This window comes from Microcebus murinus, chromosome 14 (genome assembly GCF_040939455.1).
Source record: "Microcebus murinus isolate Inina chromosome 14, M.murinus_Inina_mat1.0, whole genome shotgun sequence".
Classification (NCBI taxonomy): Eukaryota; Metazoa; Chordata; class Mammalia; order Primates; family Cheirogaleidae; genus Microcebus; species Microcebus murinus.
In genome coordinates this window covers 9,568,587-9,592,056 of record NC_134117.1, presented here as the reverse complement: position 1 = coordinate 9,592,056, position 23,470 = coordinate 9,568,587, and the positions used below count along the sequence as shown (strand labels likewise).

At 37.1% G+C, this 23,470-nt stretch overlaps 1 protein-coding gene across 2 annotated transcripts in view; it reads left to right on the top strand.

The window, feature by feature from the left end:
* The first annotated feature begins 7,929 nt into the window (after nt 1-7,929).
* WDR11 (WD repeat domain 11) overlaps nt 7,930-23,470 on the top strand; it is a 56,699-nt gene continuing 41,158 nt past the window's right edge. Inside the window, exons 1-9 of one of the 2 annotated variants that reach the window (XM_076009745.1) lie at nt 7,930-8,073; nt 9,139-9,250; nt 15,441-15,594; nt 16,532-16,705; nt 18,941-19,127; nt 21,530-21,695; nt 22,105-22,219; nt 22,725-22,920; nt 23,219-23,319. In XM_076009745.1, coding sequence (XP_075865860.1) covers nt 7,988-8,073; nt 9,139-9,250; nt 15,441-15,594; nt 16,532-16,705; nt 18,941-19,127; nt 21,530-21,695; nt 22,105-22,219; nt 22,725-22,920; nt 23,219-23,319 — 1,291 coding nt within the window. In that variant the 5' untranslated portion in view covers nt 7,930-7,987. Of the gene's footprint in view, nt 8,074-9,138; nt 9,251-15,440; nt 15,595-16,531; nt 16,706-18,940; nt 19,128-21,529; nt 21,696-22,104; nt 22,220-22,724; nt 22,921-23,215; nt 23,320-23,470 lie in introns of both variants that reach the window. The other variant, XM_076009744.1, reaches the window with a different exon arrangement.

The window sequence follows — 23,470 nt, the reverse complement described above, 5'->3', positions numbered from 1 at the left end:
CAACGGAAGAGACATGGAATAAAAGGACCAGTGCATTTCATTCCTTTAAAAATGTTAAATTTCTGTATTTCAAAAAATTTAGAAAATAAAAAGCCGATGATAAATTGGGAGAATATTGCACTTAGATTAGTGAGTAGAAAGAGGAGAGTAAAAATAGTTCTTTATAGTATGATCTCAATTTCATAAATATATATGCATTTTTAAAGGAAGACATAATCACTCAAAAGAATACATTTTTATGAGTGATAATACGATTAGTTTTTGTGTTTGTGCATTTGTGAGATTTCCATATTTTCTACAATAAGCATTCTTTAATTTAGAAATTTTTAATAGTAAAATAATATATAGTTCTACTCAGAATTATCGTATGGAAATAATAGAATTAAATCAACTAGCAGCATAAAGTCATTTACTGTAGCTTTATCTTTATTATTTAAAAAATTGGAAATAATTTAAATGCTAGGTTATAGAGGAATAGCTGCATAAGTTATTGTATATGTACTCTATCAAATATGATGAAATCATTCAAATATGATAACTATAAAGATTATAAATATGATTATGGTAAAATATTCAGAGAGAAGTTAATAAGATTTATGTATGTTATGCAACTATGTAAAATATATCTTCATTTGGATAAGAACTTGGAGGAAATGTATAAATATAAAAATAATTATATTAGCAAATGAAGATTGTAAATAGATTTCTTTCTTTTAAAAAATGTTATTCTTTATCTTTCTAAAGAGTAAAACAAAGTAGCCCTGAAGCCCTTTCAGCATGGATTAGAGCAGCAGTCCCCCACCTTTGTGGCACCAGGGACCAGTTTCATGGAAGACAATCTTTCCACTGACCGGGTTAGGGATGGGGGTGGGACGCAGAGCTCAGGCGGTGATGCGAGTGGTGAGGAGTGGCTGTACATGCAGATGAAGTTTTGCTCACTCACCCACTGTCTGCCTCCTGTGCACCAGGTTCCTAAGTTTCAGGGAAGACAGTTTTTCCAGGGATCGGGGTTGGGGAGTAGTGGTGGAGCTCAGGTGGTGATGAGTGGCCTAGTTGCTAACAGGCCACTGATCGTACCGGGCCACAGCCCGGGGGGTGGGGTTGGTGGGGGGGTGGGTTGTGGACCACAGGAGCACTGTGAGCCCCTCTTTGCCTAATGTTGCCATCTAGGCCTCTTAATTCAATCTGTCCAAACTCAAGGTTATTATAAGGCAGACTGATTTACAAGTTAGGCTCACCCTGAGTAGAAACACCATTATGACACTCAGAGATTCAAAGAAACAATGGTTAAATTGGCATTTATATTCAATCTCAACACTGGAGGATTCTGTGAAAGACCAGCCAACGTTATGAAATCCTTAAACCTGTTAGAGCATCTCGCAAACCCTTTCCACTAAGGCTCAGCTCATTAAGAACGAGAAATCAATAGAACCGCTTTTTTCTCTCAGAAATGATGATCACACAGCAGATACAACCTTGTTAGTTTAATCTAATGTATGAAATGCTGCCCTAGGAGCACAGTGTTAAGACATCGTTCATTTGGACTAATAAGATTCTGATGAAGAAATCAAGTACGAAAGTCCTCTAGCTCATTTTTCCTTTAAAAACAGCCAATATTGCAGAAGACAGTATTTGTGGGGGGGAAAAAACAGCCAATAACTGGAAAAATACATAATGACAGAACCTAAGTAGCCCCAGGAATAAGGCACAGGGGTATCCAGCGTGGTTAAGGGAGCAGGCCAGGGGCCCAGCAACATGACCCAGAGTTCAGGGTTGGGGTCTATCTTCCCAACCACGGTAAAAACACTGAGTAAGCACTTGCCCCTGCCTGTGTTACATCACCTCATTTAATTCTCACAACAAATTTACCAGGTAGGCTCCTATTAGCCCCATTGTTCAGATGAGGAAACAGGCTCAGCAAGGGTGGGTTACTTTTCCAAGATCACACAGCAAATGATGGATTCCTCGGTCCTGGCACCCGAATCACCTAGCTCCCACCCTGGGCTTCTTTTCTCTACATTGTACTAACTACAATTTATCAGTTACTGACTTTAGCTTGGCCCTTTACATATTTTATTTCATGCTGAGAGTGGTGCCATCAGGAGTTACTTTTCTCCCCTAAACATTCCTAAAGTTACAGAGCTAGGAGCTAGGCGGGGCCAGCACAGGACTCCTGCCTGCCCGCGTGTCTGCCTAACGCTGCAAAGCCCTCGCTGTTTCCGGCAACGCCCGGCTGCCTCTCCACGTGCCAAGAGTGCAAGGGAAGCACGTCCCCACACGGCCTACACAGGACAAGCCACTGCATCATGACCACTCTTCTCAGAAACACCCTTCAGGCTAATGAACCTCAATTACTGTGTCGTAAAGTGCAGTGACTAATCCGTCGTACTGTAATTATTACCCATAATATGTAGAGACATAAAAGGAGATTAATGGCGAGTGTAGCCAAATAATTGATGATAATCCACAGGGAAGTAAGGAAGAGGTGGAAAGTGTTTAAGGAAGACATGAGGAAGACAGGGCGGTGCCAGATCCAAGCTGTGGATTCAATGTCCCCTCCCATTCAGCCAGTCGCCCCCTCCACTACGGATTTTGCCTTCTGTGTTACCCAGTGATGTTCCTCTAAAGTGTTTTGCTGTACAAAGTGTGCATGCCTGGTCCCCATTCATCCCCCATGAAAACATCACAACAACTTCTACCTCTCTATAGAAGCAGCTCTATATCCTGGACAGAGCCCTGGCTTGGGAGGAAACCTGGCCCAGGTTTGTCTCTGTCTTGGCTCGATGCATGATCTTGGGTGAGTCGCCAAACTTCTAAGGCTCAGTTCTTTCATTTAGAATATGGGGTTGGTGGTACCCACCATTGAACACATAGTGTTGGCTGGAAATCCAAATGCTTTTGGTTAAATAATAAAGGCTTGGCCAATTTAACATACCAATGCTATAAGGAAAATAACCAACAAAGGCAGTATAGGGTTGGCGGGAGTCTGAGCAGCCAGGCATCAGGAGGAGGTTCTGGGTAGAGACCAGGCCTGAGAAGGAGGCTCAGTGGTGGCCAAACTGGGATGAGACTTGAAGCAATGCCATGCTGAAGGGTACACAAGTTGCAGCTCCTCTCCTCCAAAACCTAACACCTGAAGCCAGCAGAGGAAAGCCTTGAGCAGCATCAGCCACGGTAAGCAGGATGTGACTGGCAGGGTGGCTGTCCCTACCCATGGCACTTGCAGAATGCTGGTGGGACCTGCCTGGCAGCTCCAACAGCTATGTCTTTGGCTGTGCGTGAGGACAGCCTGACCTTTTAGAAAAAGCTGAGTTAGTCCTTCGAGGCCAACCTACGCACTGAGTTCCCCAATGCTGCCTGATGCCTTTGCTGTTACAATCCCTTAAAGCTCCTGTTTTAAAGCTGGTTGCAGTTTTGGTGTCATGGTGACTGATACAGCAAATTCCACTCCATTTTTACCTCAATCCTTATTACTTTTTCTCATGCAGGCCACACCTTAAATGAAACCTTAAAGAGGAAGATCGTTCTTCAGATTCAAAATGGGATAGCTTAGAGGGATGATCATTGTCATTGAAAACTGAGGTCTAGATTCACACCCCAGCCCTGTCAAAAATAGTAAGGGACTATAGGAAACTAAGTGCTGTGTTAGGCTCTTTTAATATATTACCTAATTTAATGCTTTTATTCATTCAGTAATAATTGCTCTCCTCCCCCCAAATAATAGAAGAAAAGGAGGCTTAATGGAATCAAGTAATGTGCCCAAAGTGACAACGAATGCCCTTCTACTACTATACTAATGCTAACCTGTGACTCCAGAAGAGGACAGTCCACTGTGAAGATTAAAGAGTGAAAAGCCTTAGCTCACATGGAAAGTCCTTAGCTCACCTTCTAGTACATGGTTCAATGCCCAGCAAATGATATCTGGTATTAGCAATAGAAGGGCTTTTGAAAGCCGTTAAAGGATCACATAGAGTGCATGGATTTCATGGAACTGTGCACATAGAAGCTCTTGGTGCTAGAAGACGTTTGGACAAATGTGAGGTTCCCATGAATTTTTACATGTGCAGGCATTGGACAGCACTATTGACAGAGTGTCTGAGGTTGCTTATTATCATTTCAAGTAAAATAAATTAAAACAAACAGAATAAAAGCTACAGAAATAGCAATATTATATATTCACAAATTTTCCCTCCTGGTCATTTCCTTATTCCTGGGAGTGCTCCTTGTTCTTATATACAACATCTCGTCAGAATCGTGTTCCCTTTGCTTTCCACAATCAGACCACAGCCAGGCCAGTGCTGTCTTTCTTAGTTTTGGAAATAAGACCTTGACTGCAGCCCTTGACCTCACTGGGAATGTTTGCTCAACTAAGTGGCTCAAAGTCCATGCTGCCACCTACAGAATGTGAAAAAATTTTTTGCAGATCATATATATGATAAGAGACTTGCATCTAGAATATGTAAAGAACTCTTATAACTCAATAGTGAAAAGACAAATAACCCAATTTAAAAATGAGCAAATGATTTGAATAGATATTTTTTCCAAAGAAGATATAAATGGCCAACAAATGAAAAGATGAAACACATGGAACACATGAAAAGATGCTTAACATCATTAGCCATCAGAAAAATGCAAATCAAAACCACAATGAAAACAAATTCATACCCATTGGGTATTATAAAAAACACAGGTAATAGTGTTGGTAAGGATTTGGAGAAATTGGAACCCTCATACACTGCTGATAGAAATGTACTATGGTGCAACCTCTATGGAAAACAGTCTGGCAGATCTTTAAAAAGTTAAACATAGGAGTTATCCTGTGAGCCAGCACTTCTACTACTAGGTATATACCCAAGGAAAATGAAAACACATGATCACATAAAATGTATACAGGAATGTTCATAGCAGCATTATTCATAACAGCTAGAAAGTAGCAACAACTCGAATGTCCATCAGCTGATGAATGGAGAAATAAATAATAGTATATCCATACAATGAATATTATTTAGCAAAAAAAGGAATAAAGGACTGATATATGATACAACATGGACAAATCTTGGAAACATTACACTGAATGGAAGAAGCAAGGCATAAAAGGATATATATAGTTATGCAATTTCATTTGTATGAAATGTCCATAATAGGCCAATCTATATAGACAGGAAGTAGAGCAGTGGTTGCTAGAGCTGAGGAAAGTGGGGGAAATGGTGAGTGACTGCTAATTGGTACAGGGTTTCTTTTAGAAGTGATAAATTGTACTAAAATTCATTATGGTGATGGTTGCAAAACTCTGTAAATATGCTAAAACCCAACAAATTGTATATATTAAATGAATAAATTGTATGTTATGTGAATTATATCTCAATAAAGCTGATGATTTTTAAAATCTCATGCTTCCCAGGCAGCTAGAGTTTTTTCCAACTGGATTTTATATCTGACATGGAGGGCAACGTGGTGCTGTCAGTAGTTAAAAGCATAAGTTTCAAAATTAGACTCATCTTGGGGGGAGTTTCCAACACTGACTCTACCTTCTATTGGCTGTGTAATATTGGGCAACTCAGCTTTGATTTTGTCATCTATAGGATACTTATGATAATATGGTCTTTGTGACTTTGTGTGTATTAAATGGGATGATGAAAATGAAGGGTTTATCATAGTACCTGGCACTATGTCAGTGCCGAATAGTAAGCTATTGACTTCATCACCTATGTGACCTTAGAAAGTTTACTTATGAAGTTATTTATTCAGTTATATATTATTTCTGTCCTCAGCCCTTTCTTGTGTTTCCCCCATTCTCTTATCTCCAACTTTAAAAGGATGGGAGAAAAAAAGTTGTCTTGGTTTAGGAATGTGAATGATTTAGCAGCAGGATGCCATGAGACCACATTACCAGGCTTTGGAGTTTATGTCATCAGTCAGGGGCTGAAATGATTATTTTTCAGGCATTGAAGAGGAGCCTAAGTTTTGTCCTATTAAAGAGAACAATTGTCCAGTGTCTCCAATCCTCTGTCTTCCACATTGGGTAAGACAGATGTTTCGGAGAAGGCCATAAAAATCCATTAACCTACTTAATTGCACCCTCTTGTACCATGGGAGACATATTGCTGCCCCAACTCTGGCTGGTTCTAGCCCTGAATATTTAATATCCATATCTTCAAGGTAGCTTACAGATTTAAACTACTTAATCTCTCTTTCCCCAAGAGGCCTTTTCTTTCCAGAGGGATGGAAGGTCTGTTTACCTGTTGCCTACCTCCAATTATGAGCTCTTAGACAGACTCCTGATTGTCACCTTGTATCTGTTTGACCTTATGCTTAATAGGCATTTGGAATTCTTGCACCATCAATCATTTATTGAAGACTAACTGCATGCCAGGAAGGGTGCTAGGTGTTGGGGAGAAAGGGAGACTAGGATTATGTTCCTTTCTGAGGGGAATTCTAAAGTCTACTGTGGTATATTTATTTCCCTATATTACAGTTACTAAAAATGTGTTGGCCTCCCCTTTGAGACAGACGTATCTGCAGCTAACAATAATGTAGGGTATAACTACTGAAATAGCACAGAAGAACAGCCCAGAAAAGTGCTTTCTCAGAGGTCGCTACACACACTTCCACTTTCATCTATCTCACTGACCAGAAATTTAGTCTCATGGCCTGCTCTAGTTTTAAGTGGAGTGGAGAAATATATTCATCTAATGGAGTGACAATGTGCCCAGATAAAGTGAAATCTCGTTCCTATGAAAGGAGAGAATGAATTTGGCGCGCCAATTACCAATCCTTGTTACAAGAGGCATCAAAGATTTTAGATAAGGGAAGGATAAATTTAGATCTGTGGTTAGGGGCACATCTGATGGTCCACCAAATGTCAGTAGGTTGGGCCGTGAGGTAAGGAAAAGTTAGACAGCAAGGTGAAGGATGGAAAGCAGCAGCCGTGACTAGTTGCAAGAGAACAACTAAAATCCAAAAGATGTTCGTTGGCTTTAACAACTAAGAGTATACTGGAGGTGATCTTTGAGAAAGCTGTTTCACAGGAGTGATAAGGCTAACACAGAGATTGGTGATGAAAAAACTACCAATGTTCCTTTTGCTGATCAAGGAGCTAACAATGTATTGGGTGAGAAATGATCTGCAAATATCATTGCTGGAAATAAACCATTGCATTAGGTACTATAGTAAATGGTATAAATCAAGTGCTGAGCACAAATGAAGTAAGGCTTGGGTCTGACTTGAGAACAGCAGAGGAGAAAGTGCAAAGTGCAAAAGACCCCACCAAATAGGCTAAGGGTCACTTGGCTCCAGGCATGGGATACTCCCTCAAGTGTGAAGGGAATATTTCCAAGACCAGATATGGAGCCTTCTCTGTATTTGGAAATTGTTTATATAGATAAGAAATAAAATAAAAATGTATTTGAGCCATTTATTTCATTCACCGTCTCAATTTCAGTTAATCCCTTTCATCCATTCAATAATCTCATTCATTTATTCTCTGTCAACTCCTAGAGAGCGTAGATTTTGTGTCTTCTTTATTGGTACATCCCCAAAGCCTATAACAGTGCCTGGCATTGGCAGTTGCCCTAAGTTAACTGATCAAAGACAGAAAGGATAACTGGGACTATTTATTATCCCTTGCTTTTCACGATTTCCAGCAGGGCATGGAGGTCTATGCAGTCCCAACCTGAAAAAAACCAGACTTGACTGGAGGCAGCACCTCCTCTTCTAAGCACAGCCTGGCTGGCGCGGAGCGGGAGAACCACCTGCCGGGACGGAACTCTGGAGGCGGGCGAACCCGGGGTCCGTGGAACTCATGGCAACCCAACCTCGAGAGGATGGAATCAGGAGGCGGTAGAACCCAGAGAATGTGGAACCTTGGATCCGGCGGAACCTGACAGCAGCGCCCACGGGGCTACCCGGACTCTATTTGGAACGGAAGCGCAGTGTCCGTCGCTTCCTGGTCGCGGGTCGGCGTGGAGGGCCCGGGCTGTTCCCCGCGATGTTGCCCTACACAGTGAACTTCAAGGTGTCGGCGCGCACCCTCACCGGGGCCCTCAACGCCCACAACAAGGCGGCAGTGGACTGGTGAGGGCGCCGGCTTCCAGGGCTTCAGGATCGGCCGGGAGTTTGTGAGAGGAAGGGAAAAGAAAAGAGGTTTCATCGCCTGGTAGTTTGGCCTCGCCCAGACAGGGAGCCGCCCTCACACTATGAGGTTTTCTTTTAGATGATGGATTTAGGTTGTTGTTACAAAAGTAGTAAATGCCTCGTGTAGGAAATTCCCGGGGAAATCCATTTATACATTTGCCTTTTTTCTCCCATATTCGTTTCTCTGCTTTTTCCACACCTCTTCCTTTTACCATCCATTCCCATCTCTTTACATCTCCTCCAATTTTCAGGCTTCTCTCCCTTCCTGTCCTCTTTCTCTTAGTCCTGTTTTTCACCTATATCTTATTCAACAATGTTCCAGGCCCTGTGCTAGGCGCCAATCTCTTCTCTCACCTGTTCTCCTCAGCGTCTGTCTTATGACTCCTCCTGTGTAGGACGTTTCTGTCCTCAACAGGTCGTCTTTATTGCTCTTTATCTTTTCACTGTAAAATACCACAGTGACTCTGAAAACTAATAATTAGACAAATGTGATGCAAAATTCTGCAGCTGTGGCTCTGGGAATGTTGTCAAGAGGACCGAACCCTCCTGTCCAGTGTTTGTTTTTATAGTTGGAAGGACAGGGACTAGAAACAGGTGGTTACCCCAGGCACATTGTGGATACTAAGGATTTGAAGTTGAATAAAAGAAGACATGCCCACAAAGACAATCAGAGGCCATGAGTTGCTTTATACATCCTCAGGGCTCTTTGTTCATATCTCTTAGAACCTTTTTTAAAATTTTTTTGAGACAGTCTCACTCTGTTGCCGGGGATAGAGTCTTAGAACCTTTTTTAATGGGAATGAAAAGTGAATTTCAACAAGCATTTCAAGCTTAACTAGATCTTTTATTTTAATAGTATAATGTTAAATATTGGCCTTGGGTTTTAAATAATATTTTCTCAATGGTAGTGTATACAAGTTATATTTATCATTTATTTAGGATTGGCAAGAGAGAAGTTGTCCTGCTTTGTTTTGTACCTATATTTTAACATTACTGTTTTGTTAGGGGCTGGCAAGGTTTAATTGCTTATGGATGTCATTCGCTTGTGGTAGTGATTGATTCTAATACGGCCCAAACTCTTCAAGTTTTAGAAAAGCATAAAGCTGATGTTGTCAAGGTAAGTCAAATCCCACTCTGACCCTATCATATTGTGTACTCTGAAGCTTAATACAGTATATCACTAGGTTCTCATTAAATCATATGTATAAATGTTGAATAACTTTTAAATATGATAATCTATTTGAGATACACTAGCATTTCCATATATATGACTTAATGTCAATCCAGGATAAGTTATTAAATACTAGTTCTTAGGTCATTTTAAAGCTAATGGGAAACACCAGTTTTACCATTTACCAGACCACTCATCCATTCATTATTTGCATTCTTGGCATGTGCTAAGGATATAGAGATGAACGCCCTCGGGCAATTTGTTATCTTCTGAGGAAGACTCACAGTGTGCTAAGTGAGAATTGCTTAACATGCTGTGGGAAGACAAAGGGGCTGAGTGTTACCTAGTTGTGGGGAGAGTCACAGAAGTCTTCAAAGACTAGTAAACACTAGTTAGCCATGTGAAAAATTGGAGAGGAGCATTGCAGGAAAAAGGGAGAATATATACAGAGGTAAGTCATGTGCTGTGAAGATTGCAAAAAGCCCGCACACTTGTAAGAGTGAGGGAAGAGAAGGCAGCCAGAGAGTTTCAGCTGCCATGCTTGAAAGTTTTATACGATTATGAAGCAGTTTGGATTTTTAAGTAGGAGATTGATATAACTGTATTTGCATTTTAGAAAAACTCACTCTGGAAGCAGTGAAGGATCTATTGCAGAAAGGCAAGACTAGAGACAGTGAGATCATTTAGGAGACTTTTGCTGTAATTTTGGCAGGAAATTCTAAGGGCCAAAAATAAGGCTGAGGCATGGGGGAGTAATATTTAGGAGCTGCATAAGGGGTAAATCTGATAGCCCTTATAGTCATCAATATAGGGGAGAGTCAGAGAATAGACTGACTCTGAGGTTTCTGTTTGAGTGACTGAATGACAGTGTTGCCAGTTATGATAAATGAGTGTGTATGGAGTCAGTGATTTTGTTTTCAACATGCAAAGACTAAGATGCCTATAATATATTATAGTGATCTGAAGTTTAGAAGAGAGACCATGACTGGAGATAGAGGTCTTTTTCTTTTTTATATATAACAGCTTTATTGAGATATTCATACCATAAAATTCACCCACTTAAAGTATACAATTCTATGGTTTTTAGTATATTCACAGTTGTGTAGCTATCACCACAATCGATTTCATCATCCCAAAAAGAAACCCTATATCCATTAGCAATCATTTTCTATTTCCCTCATACCCCTCATCTTAGGCAATTATGAATCTACTTTCTATCTCTGTAGATGTGCCTATTCTGGACATTTCATATAAATGGTATCATATAACATGTGGTCTTTTGTGCCTGGCTTTTTTCACTTAATATGTTTTCATGATTCATCCATATGGTAGCATGTTTCAGTACTCTGTTCCATTTAACTGCTGAGTACTATTCCACTGTAAGATACATCACATTTATTTTTTCAATACTCAATGGACATCTGGGTATTTCCCACTTTTTGGCTATTATGAATAATGCTGCTGTGAACAGCATGTGCAAGTTTTTGTGTGAACCTGTGTTTTCATTTTTCTTGAGTAAATATCTAGGAGTGAACTACTGACTCATATGGTAATTCTATGTTTAACTTTTTGAGAAACTGCCAGACTATTTTCCAAATTTTACATTCCCATTAGCAGTGTATGAGACATCCAGTTTCTCCAAATTCTCTTCAACACTTATCGTTCTGTCCTTTTGATTATCATCATCCTAGTGGGTGTGAAGTGGTTTTCATTGTGGTTTTGGTTTGCATTTCCCTGGTGGCAAATGTGTTGAGCATATTTTCATGTGCTTATTGGCCATTTGTATATTTTCTTTGGAGAAATGTCTGTTTAAATCCTTTGTCGGCCAGGCATGGTAGCTCATGCCTGTAATCCTAGCAATCTGGGAGGCCAAGGTGGGCAGATTGCTTGAGATCAGGAGTTCAAAACTAGCCTGAGCAAGAGTGAGACCCCGTCTCTACTATAAATAGAAAGAAATTAATTGGACAACTAACATATATAGAATCAATTAGCCGGGCATGGTGGTGCATGCCTGTAGTCCCAGCTACTTGGGAGGCTGAGACAGGAGGATCGCTTGAGCCCCAGGAGTTTGAGGTTGCTGTGAGCTAGGCTGACGCCACAATACTCACTCTAGCCTGGGCAATAAAGTGAGACTGTCTCAAAAAAAAATAAATAAATAAATCCTTTGCCCATTTAAAAATTGTAATATTTATCTTTTTATTATTGAGTTGTAACATCAGCCCTCCCTTATCTTAGGGGGGCATATATTCCAAGACCCCTCAGTGGATATCTGAGGGTTTGGGCCTGAGGGTATTACAGATAGTACCAAACCCTATATATATTCTTTTTTTCTCCTATACATACATATTTATGTTAAAGTATAATTTATAAATTAGGCACAGTAAAAGATTAACAACAATAATAATAAAATAGCAATTATAACAATACCAGCATCACTACCCTTGCACTTTGGGGCCATTGTAAAGTAAAATAAAGATTATTTGAATACAAGTACTACAGTATCAACATGGTTGATCTGATAATGAAGCTGGCTACTGAGTGACTAACAGGCAGGTGACACATACAGCATGGCCAAAGTGGACATGGGGATGAGTCACAACCAGGTGCATGGAGGTGGATGGCGAGAGATTTCATCACACTACTCAGAACAGTGGACAGTTTACAACTTATGGATTATTTATTTTTGGAATTTTCCATTTAATATTTTCAGACCATGGTTGATTGTGGCTAACTGAAACTGTGGAAAGTGAAACTGTGGATAAGGGGGGACTCTATTCTAGTACAAATCCCTATCAGATATATGATTTGCAAATATTTTCTCTCATTCTTTGGGTTGTCTTTTTACTTTCTTGATGGTGTCCTTTGAACAAGAAGGATCTTTTAATTTTAATGATAGTCCAGTTTATTTTATCGTTGTTGCTTATGGTTTTGGTGCCATGTCCAAGAAACCATTGCTTTCTCCAACATCAGGAAGATTTACATCTTTGTTTTCTTCTCAGTTTCAGTTTTAGCTCTTATGTGTAGGTCCTTGATTCATTTTAAGTTAGTTTTTATATATGATGTGAAGTAAGGAAATAATTAATACAGTTGATTTTTGTATATTGACTTTTATCCTGTGATCTTGTTAACATAACTTATTAGATTAGTAATTGGAGAGTGGAGTTTTTTCACACAGTCATGTCATCTGCAAATGACTGTAGTTTAATGTTTTTGTCAATAATCTGTATGTCTGCTGTTTCTTTTCCTTGCCACATTGCATTGTCTAGGACTTCTGCTTGAATGAATAGGTGTGGTAAGAGGATACTCTTACCTTCTTTCTGAGCTTAGGGGGAAAGCATTCAGTCTTTTACCATGAAGTCTGATAGAAGGTATAGGGTTTCTTTTTGACAAAAAATATTTTATGTTTGCCTTTGCTCTTGCTCCACCTCCCTGCCCCCATGCCACTGCCCCCCCACCCCCTCCACCCCCCCCCCCCCCGCATTTCTGGAGATTTCATTTCTTTGTGTAGATCCAAGTTTCAGTCTGGTATTATATTCCTATTGCCTGAAGAATTTACTTCAAATTCCTCAAGTGCATGTCTAATATTGGTTGATTCTCTCAACTTTCATTTTCATTTGTCTGAGGGAGTATTTTACCTTTGTTTTTGAAAGACATTTTCAAAGAATATAGATTGCTGGTTTGGCAATTTTTTTTTCTAGTTGTACTTTAAAGATATCACTTCACTATTTTTCACCTTACATAATTTCTGATGAAAAGTGTTTGTTTCTCTGCATTATCTCTTTGCTTCTGAATACTTTCAAGATTTTCTCTTTATCCTTGGTTCTCAGCAGTTTGATTATGATATGTGTAGGTGATTTTTAAAATATATATATACACAGTGCTTGAAGTTAACATAAATGGAATTCAACACTACATATATACACACACATATGTATACACATACATCCCATCAATTCTTATTCATGGTGTTCTATAAAATTGCTGCAAAAACTAAAATAGTAAATACTGAAACATTGTTTGCTCCTATGGGTTAGATTCCTGTGAGCCTCTGGTCACCACATTTTCATCAACTGATCAATATATAACCTTGTTCTATATGTGTTTCTGTTAAAGGCATCTTATTTAATATATAATGATGACCTATTAACATGGACTTCATTGCTAACAGCACATGTCTGAGCAAAGCTTATCTTACACATATTTTTTCCTATGAGTTACATCACAACAACACTATGCTTAGGGGCCATTTTAAACAGTGAAGTCACCAACAAAAAGCACAAAAATATGAAAAACATAGTACTACATAGATGCAATGGACACTTGTTTATACTGTGAAAGCAAAGCAAAAATGCTATTTTGACCTCAGCTGGAAACACACATGTATGTTGGGCGACTCAAATTTTCATCACTCTGTGCTTGTTTGTAGATGACTGCAAAAGTACTGCAAGGATTGATTTTGAGGTTGCAAATACATTTAATGACTAGGCAAATTCACAAATGTGGAATCTAAATAATGAGAATTGACTGACTACACACATGCAATATATCTGTACATATACACACTGAAACATATACACATACATATATGCATACACATAAGTACACATGCGTACACATTTCATTAAAAAAAATTTGCCTGAGCAAAAGATCAACTACAGTAAAATTTTAAGGCTTATTAACGTTGATGTTCAGAAAACTTCATTCCTATCTTCTTCATGAATACTATTGCAATTGATTAGCTAACTTTCCTACCTTAGCATTATGTATGAGTGTGTTTATGGATATACACATGTGTGTATGTATACATATGTTTATATATGTATATATTTGAAGCTTTTTGTGGTATGTAAGTTCATTTATTAAACACAGCTTTGGGTGCTATACTGAGGTCTGGGAATAGAAATGTGAACAAAGCCTATGTGATCGACAAAGTGCTGACAGTTCGTGGAGTGGTAAAAAGTCAGAAAAAGGTACATAAAATAATTACAAATTGTGTAATAAATACTTTGAGGAAAATCAGCAGGATGCTGAGATGGAGGAGAAGGAGAGTGGTAGTGACCAGGAAATTGACGGAGTATCCGGGGAAGGCCTTGGCTCATGGTGAGGACTGTGTAATTTGTCTTTTATGTTAACTCTCAGTATTCATTGTTGAAGGGTTTAATCAGATTTGTCCTGAATTCTTGTGTTTTTTATTTTAAAAATTCTATGCTTAATAATGTTGCTAGAGGTGTGAAGGGTAAATTTCTTTAGAGAAAAACATTCATATTTTTTATTAGTATTTTTTTTATTTTAGCGTATTATGGGGGTACAGGTGTTAAGGTTACATATATTGCCCATGCCCCCCTCCCCCTCGAGTAAGAGCTTCAAGTGTGTCCATCCCCCAAATGTTGCACATCTTACTCGTTGGGGTTGTATATACCCATCCCCTCCTCCCCCCTCCCACCCTCCTGACACCCAATAAATGTTACTCCTATATGTCTACCTAGGTGTGGATCCGTTAATACCAATTTGCTGGTGAGTACATGTGGTGCTGGTTTTTCCATTCTTGAGATACCTCACTTAGTAGAATGGGTTCCAGCTGTATCCAGGAATATACAAGAGGTGCTATATCACCATTGTTTCTTAAAGCTGAGAAAACATTCATATTTTTATGGAAGAGGGACAGCCAGAGTTTTTTGTCTGCTTTTGTTTTTTCCTGTTTTTCCTTTCACACAGTTTTTTTTGGTCTCTAAGTTGTCTTCCTCTTAATTAGAAGAATAGAATATGGAAAAGCATTCTACTTCACAATTTATGATTTTAGATATTCTGTCATAATAAGATTGTAAGGAATCTAATTTCTAAGCTATTCTGGAATTTTTACCTGAATTTTCCAAAATATTAAGGCTATGCTATTTTTTTATATTTTAAAGTCAGGAACATTAGATGTTTTCAAAAATATTTAAGTGTGACTTTTAAAAATACCATAAATAATAAAAATGTATAGTTTCAAAATGAAAACCAGTTTTCTATTTATTTTTGCTAAAGATTTTTGTAGAATTAAGTGTAGTATGAGTTCTGGTTAACATTTTGTGAAAAATATTGTTTCGTTTCATCTAGTGCCAGTGTTTACTTGATTTGATTTTTTTCTTGATACTAGGTTAAATGGGCCAGGGAAAACTATCACCATAACATTGGCTCACCATATTGCTTGCGCCTGGCTTCCGCTGATGTCAATGGAAAGATCATCGTTTGGGATGTAGCAGCAGGAGTAGCTCAGTGTGAAATCCAAGAGCATGCGAAGCCTATTCAAGGTGAGGAAAGTGCTCCGCTAAGTGTTTATGTTGGTACACTTACCCTCCAAGTAGTTTTTCTTCCATCCATTTAATTTTATCACTTCTGAGTAAACTCTTGATTGTGTTTAGCCTGTTCTACTGATGTGAATCTAGCTTTCTTTTCCTCATCAATATATTTCTAGGCATGTTTTCTCAAGTCTCAACTTATTTGTGCTTTGGTAAAACTCATTAGTTTCAACCTTAGCCTCAGTAAAGCCTGATAAGAAAAATAAAGCTTCTACAAACAATCTTATAATCTAAGGTGTATTATAAGTAAAGTTGGCTGAACTGCTGTTACGAATTAGCCATCAGTACTTACTGTATATTCATAGAGATGAATAAAATTTTATTCTTATTTTCATATAAATTGTTTGCTAATTTCTTTGTTATTGACCTAAAACCAATACAGCATTCTTTGGATTGACATCCTTGAGTGAGTCTTTTAACTGAAATAATTTTTTAAATTACTATTTTTTGAGTACTTAATATGTACTAGGTACCAAACTAGATCTTTATGTATTCTGTTTATCCTTGTGAAAAATCACAAAAACCTGCGAAGTCCCATTAAGTAATTCCACAGAAACATTAGAGGAGTCTGACATCTTGATTATGGTTAGGAGAGTCTCACATATTTTATAGTTTTAAGTAGTGATTAGTGAAAATTGCCTTTAATTTTCTTTGAAGTAATATTTCAGGTAACTTTAACATTTTGACATTATTATATAAAATTAGCTTTTTCTGTGCAGTCTTGACACCTACACACACATACCACACATACACATGCATCACGTTTAGGTGGGGGATGGTTAAGATTTTAAGTATTACATTTAAAAAACTAAATATCAAGGACAAGTAAGCCAAGTGTTTTAAAGTGGATGATTTCTGAATTTTGCCTTTATTTATCGGGTCTTTACAGATGTTCAGTGGTTGTGGAATCAAGATGCTTCCCGGGATTTACTGCTTGCCATCCACCCGCCAAATTACATCGTGCTCTGGAATGCAGACACTGGCACCAAACTGTGGAAGAAGAGCTATGCAGACAACATTCTTTCCTTTTCTTTTGACCCTTTTGATCCCTCACATTTAACTTGTGAGTAATGGTTACTTGTGGAAAGTGAGTTAAGTGAGGTATTTATAATATCGTAATGTCATGTACATAAGATAAACATACACATTATACATCTGTAACATTAAAACGACTGAGCAAAGTGAAAAAGCACATCTAGTCCATATATCTGCAGCTCCTAATACACATACTAAATCATAACCCCATATCATTTGTATTTCAATAGTTAGAAATTTAAGTCAGCCATATTTAGAAATTTAAATATACCTTTACTGTGTTGAATTTGTGAATAGTATTAGACTAGCCAGGGACAGACAGTTACTTTGATATTCTAATTCAGACTTAGTTGAATTTGTTTTTCTAGGAACACTTAAAGAACTTGAATCAAGGGTTTCATTTAGTCTGTAACCAATTTAAGTTCTTGCTTTTTAAATAATTGTCCTACTTCATGCTATCGTTTTGAGTGCCATAAACAGATGCATGTAAGGAACAGAGTAAGCCCAAGGGAATTTTTTCTTATGAAGGCAGTTTTTGCCAGTGTACTTTTGATGTTTTATTGAGCTCATGATCTTAAAATGAGATTTGTTTTAGATATATTTGTGGCTAAATTGTTTAGAAAATATTCTTCTGTCATCCAACAGATATTTCTTGAGATATTACTGTTGTTTAGGGAACCAAAGCAAGGGTTCCTGCCATCACAGAGTTTCCATCCTCGTGAGAGGGAGTCAGATCATAAACTGTGAACAGAATGAATTATCCAATTCTGGTATATTAAGAGGTGATATGTGCTATGAAGGAAGTAAAAGAGGATAAAGGGGTTGGAGAAGAATAGGGGACGAAGTGGGCAAGTTGTATTAGATAGTGTGGTCAAAGTAGGTTTCATTTTGATAATGATCAGAAATGTGAAGGAGGGAAGGGAATGTGAAGGAAGGAAGGGAAGCTATGGTGAAGGATGTTTTCCCTGGGTTTGAGTGACTCAAAATTCTAACTTTTTTCCATCAAGATTTATCAAGGGTGTGTGTGTGTGTGTGTGTGTGTGTGTGTGTGTGTGTGTGTCTATTGAAGTTAAGAAAAGAAAGGCAGACAAGTAGAAGTTAAATGAGAAACGGGGCTATTTAAAAAACCGCAATACAGTGTGTTTAGGCTTTTGCATATATGACTGTTTATTTATGAACATGTGCATGCATATACTCCATTGGCTTATATAAATGCAATGCCGTGGGAACACAGGAGGGCTACGCCAGCTGGCAGAGTCAGGGAGGGAAGGCATCGCAAAAGAAGGGAAGCCAGGGGCCCTTGAAGGATGAGTTGTGGAACCTGAAAAGGAAACAAGTCTTTAGGGTAACTTGATGGCGTCAACTCTTTCCATCCCTATAATTTGGTTGGTGAAAGCACTGTGTATTTCAAAGCGTCAGCTGACATAACATTATGCTGAGTGTGCTAGGATTCTCAAGTCTCTTGAATGCTTTCTTTTTCCCTGTGCTTGAAGCAGGCTTGCTAATTGCCAGGATCCAGGATAGATAAGGTTTTTCTGCTCATATATCCCAATATTTGTCAGCTCCAGTGTTAAGGGAGATTATTTTTTCAGTCTTAAAAAGCCTAATTTGTATTGCTAAATGTGTTGCTCCCTCCATGAATATTTTTGTTTCATGTAGACTTTGTAAGCCACTGGGTACCCTACTTCTTTTTTTCTAAATGTAAAGGAAAAAGAACACTCTTTACTCATGGTAAGGTTCAGTCCAATGCTTGAGAAGAAAAAGGAAATATGTTTGGATTGAATATAGCTCATCATAATCATTAAAAATTTGCTATCATCAAGTCAAATATTTGAAATTAGCTAATTGTGACATGCAGAGCCTCTTAAATGTGGGATTTTTTTCTTCCTGTGTAAACGTTATATTCTGAAAAGTGTTTGGATTTTGAAGTTATGGGATATAATGAGGAAGGGACTTTTAATGAAAGTCTGTGCACTGAATTTATCTGGAAGAACAAACATTTGTTCTTCCTGCCAGTAACCTTCTGGTATCTTTTTAATATAAAACATAATTTAGAATGCTGAGCTTAGAGGCCTCTAAAATATTTTAATGGACCACCTGTTTGTCTTCAACTTGGAGAACATTCCCATTATATTATGAGTACATAATATTGCCAGTTCTGTGTTATTAAAATTATCATTATTTTGCTCTGAAAATTGTATCAGAATAAAACTGTGCTAAACTTGATTAAACTTTAATCAGGGTTTTGCTTTTCTCAATATAGTACTCACCAGCGAGGGTATTGTTTTCATCTCAGACTTCTCTCCATCCAAGCCTCCCTCAGGCCCTGGGAAAAAAGTTTACATATCCAGCCCACACTCTAGCCCAGCTCATAACAAGCTGGCTGCAGCCACAGGTGCCAAGAAGGCTCTTAATAAAGTAAAAATTTTAATCACTCAAGAGAAACCTAGGTAAGTTACAAGTGTGGAACTAACAGCACTCGTCTACTTATCAGATATGAAAACATCCTTTTTGAAGATGTACTAAGATTGATTTTCTTCTTCATCTCACCTTTTGTCATTTCTAATTTTTGAGTTTAATAGAGGAAAAAATATTCATTTTGTCTTCTCCCTAAGAGAAAATTTAGCATTTAACATGGTTCCTTTGTTTCCACTAACTACTAAACTCCCCTACTGATATTTATAGATTAAAATTTTTTGCTTCTGATTTCTACTTCTGAAAATAGATGATTCTAAAGTTGTGATTATTGAATAAATTAAAAATTTGGGCAAGAAAACTGGATTTTCATTTTAAATATAATTTCATGACGTAGGTGCATTAGCCAGTAGAATATGGGTGTTTTCGTTATGCAGGTGATATGTTTCCCGTCCTGGTTAAAATCCAAGGCTCTAGGAGATGCTGTAGCTATGTGACTTTGAGAAAAATCCCTGATCCACTCTCCTAATCTCTAAAATAAGGTTTTAAAGTATTTCATAGGGTTGTTGTAAAGATTAATTGATACAATACCGTAAGTAAAGTACTTAATGTGGTTAATACTTAGTAAGCATTCAGTTAGAAAATGCTAGCTGCTACTGTGTATTTAGGAAATTGCAACTGAATAAAATTTTAAGTAATTTTATGCATTAGAAGAGATATCTTTTTTCCTAGAGCTATGATCTATATATTACTGGTTTGGCAAATTTTTTTGGCATTCATTTTAAGAGAGTCTTTATTTTTAATGTGCTAAGATTATTCTGTCTAGACTTTGTGGGTAATTACCTAAAAACTATATGGTGAAAGTATGAATTACTCTACAACTACATTACAAATTTGTGTGTTAATATCATTTTTATATATTAAACCATAGACTGGTTAAGTTCACTAGTTAATTTATCTCCTACCCTGTGCCAAAATAATTTAATATTTTTCCTTAAGTATCTTAAGATAACTTTCTATTTTTCATGGATTCCGTGTTATAAACAGATAACTGTTTGGCAGTATGAATAGTTTTATAATCTGTGATTTATATCTCTTAAGTTTTCTCTGATATGAATTACATGTAAATTATGAGTCTTAGGAAAATACTTTATTCCTTCAAGTAGAACTTCCTTGGATGCTTCCAGTAATTCATGTAGTCTTAGCACAATTCTGGGCAGTAGTACTAGTCTGTCTACATCATTTTAAATAAAGTTACTCAAACTCACCCAACTAAGAAATGGCAAAGTCAGGATTTAAATGCAATAAAAATCCCGGCCGGGCGCGGTGGCTCACGCCTGTAATCCTAGCACTTTGGGAGGCCGAGGCCGGCGGATTGCTCAAGGTCAAGAGTTCGAAACCAGCCTGAGCGAGACCTCGTCTCTACCAAAAATAGAAATAAATTAATTGACCAACTAAAAATATATATACAAAAAATTAGCCGGGCATGGTGGCGCATGCCTGTAGTCCCAGCTACTCGGGAGGCTGAGGCAGTAGGATCGCTGAGCCCCAGAGATTGAGGTTGCTGTGAGCCAGGCTGACGCCACGGCACTCACTCTAGCCTGGGCAACAAAGTGAGACTCTGTCTCAAAAAAAAAAAAAAAAAATCCCTCTCTTTCTAGTCCTGTAAACTAACTTTATTTTAAATTTCAAAACCTTTCAATAAAATCATATGTAAAAAGAAAATATTAATAGTACATAATTTTATGTCTATTCCTATTAAAATATATTAATATTTAATTTTAAAAGGTGATTAAATATATGAAACAATCACAGATTACTAAAATGATTTTTGAGACTTTGTAATAGTCTTTTACAATCCACATAGTTTCATCTGTTTTATTTACACAGAAGAAAATGCTGTGATATAAGTAAATAAAATACCCTACTTTGTTTCAAAAAGGATTTGAGACAGCTTAAAAGTGAATGAAGGTGGAGAAGGGGAAGTGGCTTCCCTGAGACCATGCAGATAGTCCAGTCTGGTCCAGTGGCTCTACTTACCCTAATTGTTGATGTTTTAATCCTGAGTCTCGATTACAGCAGTCTATCTAGTACTTCTAATTACAAAGTAAAAATAAAACTATCTTATGAATGTCAGTTACTTATCATCTCATCTCATAGACATAATACTCTACTATAAGTATTTCAAAAATTTAGAAACATTGACATTTCTACTCAACCTATACAATATTATTGTCATAATTTGGATTTTGCACACAGTAGAAGTCTACATTTTAGATGCTAACCCATGTTGGTCATTTCAGGAAAGAGTTGTAAATTCTCATTGACAATTTTTGTATGGAAAGTACAAAATTAAATCATTTTCTAGCTCTTTCTGATATGAATTAAGTCTTTGACTTATTTCTTGATTCCTAAAGTAAATGTTTACTTTTTTCAGTGCTGAATTCATAACTCTTAATGATTGCCTTCAGTTGGCATATCTGCCTTCAAAAAGGAATCACATGTTGTTACTCTATCCTCGAGAGATTTTAATCCTTGACCTTGAGGTGAATCAAACAGTGGGTGTGATTGCAATAGAACGAACAGGAGTTCCATTTCTGCAGGTATCTATAATTTATAAACTACATTTCTAGAGGTTATGAATGTTATATTGGAAAAGACCATAGTCTTGTAAAATCCTTAGTTCCATTTTCTCATTTATATTTACTGGAAGATTAACATTATTTTGTATTCCTTATTTTTCTGAACTTTTGATTAGTTTGATTTGTCCTAGACATTTTGACTGATCGTAAGGTATTTACTGAACTATTTAAGTTACATTGATAAAGATAATTTTTTTAGGATTATAAATGGATTTTTTAAATGTTCATTTGGTTCAAAACTTGGTATTATTTGTGTATTTTTGTTGTTTGTTCCTTTGGCCCATATTCTCTAACTATGAGTTTGAGCTTCATGGTATATGCTTTATTAACTTATTGTGTTTTAAAAAATAAATATATCATCTATTTAAAGGTAATACCCTGCTTTCAGCGTGATGGTTTATTTTGTCTACATGAAAATGGTTGTATAACCTTACGTGTTCGTAGATCATACAATAGCATTTTCACCACTTCAAATGAGGAACCAGGTGAGTTTCTATCACAATAATGTTAGTTATATTTTTCTTCAAAATTATTTTATAAAGCTTCATGTGGCAAATACCAGCCAAATGTTTTTGTGAAATGACATACCGTTTAAAGGTGAAAGTGATTTTCACATCTTTTGTAAAGTATAGTTATTTTCAGGCTTATTATAGACTACTGTAAATTATGATGGCAGTATATCCATTATTTAATCATATATCACTATTCATCCTTTTTCAAAGCATTTTATTTCAAAGTATTGAAAAAAGGTATCTCAGTCATAGTTATTTTAGAGATTAAGCTTGAAGTGTACAATCATAAAGTGAATTATCTTTATATTCTGAGGAAATTTAGTAGTAATTATAAAAAGTGAACCCAATGTTGACAAACTTTGCATTAGTGAAGGAGTGATATCCTTTTTAGAGGAGGCTTTATTTAAATTGAAACAAATAGTAGTGATATTGACATGGATGCTTTCTCATATTTAAAAGAAAACAATTTTATGTTAAGATCTAGATCCTGTTCAGGAGCTTACCTATGATTTACGAAGCCAGTGTGATGCAATCAGGGTGACAAAAACTGTCCGTCCCTTCAGTATGGTGTGCTGTCCCGTCAACGAGAATTCAGCTGCCCTCATAGTGAGTGATGGCAGAGTCATGATATGGGAACTCAAGTCTGCTCTTTGTAATCGAAGTTCACGGAACAGGTACATGAATGGATAAGATTGTGTTTTTGCTTTGTTTCCTTTTTTTTTAAATTACCAGAATCATACAGAAATAGGGCCATTTTTCTGTAAAAATGTTTTAAGGTGATAATTAAGGCTCTAGATTATTAGAGAATTACGTAAACCTGCTAGAGTTATTTCATTGATGTGTAAGATTAATATTATAAATATTATAAAAATAGATACAATGCCATGATCTGGAATTAATAGTTTGAGTTCTTAATTTGTAATGCAGGTTCTAAATTTGTGAAAACATCTAATTATTATGTCTTTGCAGTAGTTCTGGTGTGTCACCTTTATATTCACCAGTGTCTTTCTGTGGAATTCCTGTAGGAGTGCTACAGAATAAACTCCCAGACCTTTCCTTAGATAACATGATTGGTAAGCTTGTTTTTTCCCTCTAACTTTCAAGTTAGGTATTCTTTTAGAAGGGCAAAATTAATAGAGTCACTGACTTGCAATTATTATAAAGTCAAAGTTAATACTTGAGAAAACTAAAATGTTTTAAATAAATTAGAGGGGTATAAAATAT